General features: G+C 38.7%; 2 protein-coding genes across 2 annotated transcripts; one reads left to right on the top strand and one right to left on the bottom strand.

Annotated features, from left to right (window-relative positions):
* Nucleotides 1–284: 284 nt before the first annotated feature.
* BNAC09G53780D lies at nucleotides 285–1,977 on the top strand. Its single transcript, XM_013847272.3, has 2 exons — nucleotides 285–934; nucleotides 1,507–1,977. The coding sequence occupies exons 1-2, from the start codon at nucleotides 483–485 to the stop codon at nucleotides 1,730–1,732; spliced, it is 678 nt and encodes a 225-aa protein (XP_013702726.1). The 5' UTR covers nucleotides 285–482; the 3' UTR covers nucleotides 1,733–1,977.
* Nucleotides 1,978–1,983: 6 nt separating this feature from the next.
* On the bottom strand, nucleotides 1,984–4,539 carry LOC106406581 (serine/threonine-protein kinase BSK5-like). Its single transcript, XM_013847271.3, has 10 exons — nucleotides 4,276–4,539; nucleotides 3,977–4,185; nucleotides 3,763–3,898; nucleotides 3,552–3,685; nucleotides 3,343–3,448; nucleotides 3,168–3,253; nucleotides 2,912–3,100; nucleotides 2,657–2,827; nucleotides 2,469–2,582; nucleotides 1,984–2,389 (listed from the first exon to the last, which is right to left on the bottom strand). Exons 1-10 carry the CDS (start codon nucleotides 4,355–4,357, stop codon nucleotides 2,141–2,143), a joined length of 1,476 nt encoding a protein of 491 aa, XP_013702725.2. The 5' UTR covers nucleotides 4,358–4,539; the 3' UTR covers nucleotides 1,984–2,140.
* Between the last annotated feature and the right edge of the window lie 347 nt (nucleotides 4,540–4,886).

A 4,886-nucleotide genomic window follows, 5' to 3' on the forward strand; every position in this document is an offset into this window, starting at 1 on the left:
GTATTTGTAATTAATATACAGAAAAGAAACACTTCTACTTTTGACGAAAAAGAAGAAAGCTAATTCCCTTATTCAGAATATATGAAAAATAGTATTAAGTGGAAACTAAATCATGAATTATGATTCCGTACCAAATCGGGGGATCTAACCATAGTTAAAAAAAAAAAAAAAAGTACTCGATGTGAAAAACCTTCCAAAGTTGAGGGAGACAAAAACAAGAAGTAAAAAAATTTGTTTTCAGACAACAAAAACTATTATTACAAAGAACAGAACAGAAGCTGCTCTTTTGTCCAAAGCTTCTTCCTTTCTCTTTCTCCAACATTTTCTTCTCTCTGCAAAAGAAAAATAAACTTAAAATAAACAAAATAGACAAAATAAACTTTTTTGTTTTGTTTTTGGGTATTAATACTTCTTTTTTGTTTGCTTTCCTCGTAAAACCCATGACCCCTTTCTTCCTCTCTTGCTTCTAATCTTCAAGAAAAATGCCTTCTTTTGCTTTTGGATCTCATCACCATTTGGCCAATCCCACTGACTCGCCGTACACCGTCGAAATTAGCATCGACGGCGACTCCTCCGACTTAGATTCCTTGTCTGAGGTCGACTTAGAGAGCGGCGGTGTGACGAAGCTGCATTCCGGTGGTGGTAAGAAGAGGAGGACGAGGAGGAGAAAGAAGAAGAAGAAAAGGAAGAAGAAAGAGAGTAGAGATTGCAGGATCTGTCATCTGCCTTTAGAGACTACTAAAAAAGCAGATGAGGAAGGTGAAGATTCTGATGAACAAGAAGAACAAGGTGAAGAAGAAGATGAAGCAAGAGACGGTGAAGAAGAGGAAGAGTATTATGGTTTGCCTTTGCAATTGGGTTGTTCTTGTAAAGGTGATTTGGGTGTAGCTCACAGTAAGTGTGCTGAAACTTGGTTCAAGATCAAAGGAAACATGTAAGTTTCCTCAATAATTATTCTCATAAACTTTCTATATAGATATATATTTTTCTATTTCTGGAAAAATCTATAGTTTCTTCTGAATCGGTGAAAAAACAGCAAGTGTGAAAACTTTATGAGGAAACAAAATTATTTGCTTTATGTACTTTGAGTTCTTTTTTATTGTCTGATTTTCTAGAGATGTACATGATTACATCCCAAAAAGATTGTCTCTACTGAAGCTGGAATCTACAGTTTTTTGTCACCACCAATTATTCAGATTCTGCTCCCATGTGTTGTCTCGATGTTCTTATTTTCCTGCACATTTGGACTGATTCTTTGTTGTCTCAGACGCTATCTATGATTCATTGGCTTGATTTTGAAGCTTCACTGAGAATCTTGCAGCTCCTTTTATTAGGACAGTTTGATTCTCTTACCAGTCACCCTTATACTACTAATTAGCTCTGTGTCTATGTTCTTTGCATTGTAGGCAGTAAAAACCGGTTTAGATTTTATTCTTGTGTGTTTAGAATTGAAGAGAGTCTATACTGAGTAGCATTTATTCACATTGTTTCTATGAATCTGAGCAGGACATGTGAGATATGCGGGGCAATGGCTATAAACGTAGCTGGGGAACAGTCAAACCCAGAGAGCACCGCCTCTACACATTCACAAGTGGCTGCTGGACAAACTCAGAGTAGTCAGACAGAGCCAAGGGGAATCTGGCATGGTCGCCGTGTAATGAACTTCTTACTTGCCGCTATGGTCTTTGCCTTCATTGTCTCTTGGCTTTTTCACTTCAAAGTCCTCAAGTGAAACAAACTCCATCCCACCCTCTCTCTCTTCTCCTGGCTCTTGAGCCGCTTGCAATTACTTCATCAAATCCCTCCTGTTGCTTGATTGTTCGTTCACACGTTTTGTAGCTGTAAAAACTTGTTAGTTTTTAGATTGTTGTTGTCACTTGTGAGCTTTACATCTTCTTGTATAATATCCATCTCTACTCAGGCTTGGTCTAAACTTGTGTGCAATCAAGAATAGGGTCTTAGCTTTTTTTACTGTTCTTTAAATTATGTTCAAAGAAGATATCACTAAAAGATAAATGGATCTTTGGACAAATGAGAAAGATGTTTAGCATGAGCTGAGTTCAAATGCTTTAAACACACAAAAGACAATGAGGCGTTTTCAGAATCTAAGACGCAAAAGAAACCTATACACCTGAAGTTTTCAGTCTCTGTTGTTTTGTTTCTTGGATTCCAAGGAAGATCCGTCTTTTAGGGTTTCGCAAGCGTCTTTATCCATTCCAAGGCTGAAGAGAGCAGCAGCCTGAAGATAGAATGCTGTTGGCCACTCAGGAGACACCACTTGCGCCTGCATTGCGTCACCAAGTGCCTCTTGAGGCTTGTTGCTCATCAGATAACACAAACACCTCCTTGCAAATACCGTTGGCGATACCATTGTCCCATCTTCAATGAACTGCAGACACAATCAGAGAACACCGATTGAGTTGAGATTAGGTTTCAAGAAAGTAACCAACTAACTTTGTATTCCTTACCTGCGTGTAACATTCGATGGTAGTGACAAAGTCTTTGCCTTTGAACGCAGCATCTCCTTGTTTCTTAGCGTTTAGAGTCTCCTGAATCTGGTCGGTCCACACTTGGAACGAGAGCTGCATTTGCAAATGAAACAATGATCAATAGACCTCCTAGAAGATGAAAGAAACTTGGTGTTCATGTACATTACCTCATTAGCTACGTCTTCATCGTCTTTGTATCCAACCTTTTCAAGAATCTCATGAATAGCGGTGAGATCAAGTCTTGAACAAGCATCACCAAGAGGGGTCAGAAGCGAAGTTGTTTCCTTTGGAGGAGAAGCAGATCCATGTGGAATCCCCATTAAGACATAAGACGGAACCTGAAGAAAAACAACAAAGATACAGAGGAGTCACAACAAGACGTGAATGGTTGAGGAAGTTGTTTTATTAAGATAGCACCATACATCAGTTTCCTTCTGAAGAGGAGCGAGTGAAGTCACAAGAGACTTCACATTTGGCCTTTCACGAGCTTCATACTGCAAACAACGAGAAGCTAAACGAACCAAATCAGTTCCATCGTCATTTGAGAAATGACCGTCGAGAGCCGAGTCCATTAGCATCAGGAAGTTCTTCCCACGGATCAGATCAAGCGCCTGCAAAGAAACTAATAGATCAAGAACCTCTTCCCCAAGAAAATTTGAGCCATGTTTATGCACTTACATGGCTAGGTGGTATGTGTTTGCCACTGAGAAGGTCTAGCAACAGCGTTCCGAAGCTGTACACCACGCTCTCCGGTATCACTCTCCCTGTAAGATATGGGATTCATCAGATCAAATATATAATACAACAAAACACATAACTCGACCCACATTGCATCTAACAACCAGTAACTGACCTGTTCTTAAGTACTCAGGAGGTGTGAAAGCCAGATTAGTACTGTAACTCTTCCCATCCCTACTATTCTTCATAAGACCGAAGCAAGATAGTCTCGGATTACCATCCTGTAACACAGTAAAAACTCTATAAATTAATAATGTTTGATAGTATGGTAATTTATTAATTTATAGAGTTAATAATGATGATGGGTAAACTAGAGAAGTGGACCTGGTCGAACAAGATCCTGTAAGCGTTGAGATCATGGTACAAGGCGCGACCTTTACTGCTGCAATACTCGAGTGCTTGTGCAAGATACAAAGCCACTCTCACTCTCATAGCCCACTTCATTGGCTGGCTATCCCCTGCATATATAACAGATTAACAAAAAGTAGAGTGTTGATAAAAAAAAAAAAAAAAAAAAATGGATGAAAAGACTTACAGTGGAAGAGATGCTTAGAGAGAGTTTCAAAAGGCATAAACTCAGCAACGAGCAGTCTCTCATCTCCTTCACAGCAGAAACCAATCAAGTTCGCTAACCTCTCGCTCCTCAACTGCCCCACAGCTTTTGCTTCCTCCTAAAAGACCCAATCAAAATGGAAACAGTTAAGCAACTGCAGAGTTACTAATGTTAGCAAAAGGAAGCAACTTTGTACAAGGAATTGACGAGTGTCAGGCCAAGCGGATCTGTTGAAGCGTTTAACAGCGATCCATCGCTCATCTTCGAGCCTGCCTTTATACACGACATTTGGAGCTTTGACGCCGTGTTCGGACACGATGCTGTCCGTTGAGAATCCTGAAGTAGCGGTTCGTAGTTGGTCGAAGCTGAACTCACTAAACGACGCCGAATCGTCATTTCCGTTTTCTGTCGGAATTAAAAAAGAACTCGGACTTTTGTTAGCAGAAAGAGAGAGAATGAAAATGCGGTAAAGTTAAAAGACTTTAATACTTAAACCTAGATCAGAAGCGTCGTTGAGAGATGATTTGTGATGTGTTTGCCACCAACAGAGAGATAGCTTAGAGCAACGAGGTCCCATTTTGGGTTTTGAAAAAAGCTTCGAATCAAAAGAAAGATGGAAGATTACTTCGTTAAACCCGGAAAGCAAAAACCCTTTTTTTCCTGAGTCTGAGTCACTTCTTGAGAGAAAGATTAAAAAAGGTTTTGTTTTTGTGTTTTCTTTTTTCTTCTCGATGAAAAAGGAATCTACGAAAAACTGAGGGAGCTAATTTATACAGCGCACGTAGTGGAGAAGACACTGATGAGAAAAAGGCAGGATATTTAATTAAGCATCTCATTAAAAAAACAATTAGTATTATATATTACTGGTATTTTTACATATACACCGCTAAAACGATATTTTATTGGTTTTATATTTGATATTCAAATGTATCATCTCACTTTCAAAACTTCTTTTTCAACTAGAATTTATTAAATGAACATAGTATATTAACATTTTGCATTACGCTGACCAAAGATGTCTAAAACCACCGTTATCAAAAAAAAAAAAAAAAAGTCTAAAACCACCAAATCATAAAAGCTTTAAACATTGATATGATGACTCTAAA

This window comes from Brassica napus, chromosome C9 (genome assembly GCF_020379485.1).
Source record: "Brassica napus cultivar Da-Ae chromosome C9, Da-Ae, whole genome shotgun sequence".
Taxonomy (NCBI): domain Eukaryota; kingdom Viridiplantae; phylum Streptophyta; class Magnoliopsida; order Brassicales; family Brassicaceae; genus Brassica; species Brassica napus.

Coding starts and splice junctions, on each gene's coding strand:
- BNAC09G53780D (XM_013847272.3), top strand. CDS start 483: ATGCCTTCTTTTGCTTTTGGATCTCATCACCATTTGGCCAATCCCACT. Junction 935..1,506: donor TTCAAGATCAAAGGAAACAT/GTAAGTTTCCTC, acceptor GAATCTGAGCAG/GACATGTGAGATATGCGGGG.
- LOC106406581 (XM_013847271.3), bottom strand. CDS start 4,357: ATGGGACCTCGTTGCTCTAAGCTATCTCTCTGTTGGTGGCAAACACAT. Junction 3,254..3,342: donor TCCTGAGTACTTAAGAACAG/GTCAGTTACTGG, acceptor CATATCTTACAG/GGAGAGTGATACCGGAGAGC. Junction 2,828..2,911: donor CTCTTCAGAAGGAAACTGAT/GTATGGTGCTAT, acceptor GTTTTTCTTCAG/GTTCCGTCTTATGTCTTAAT.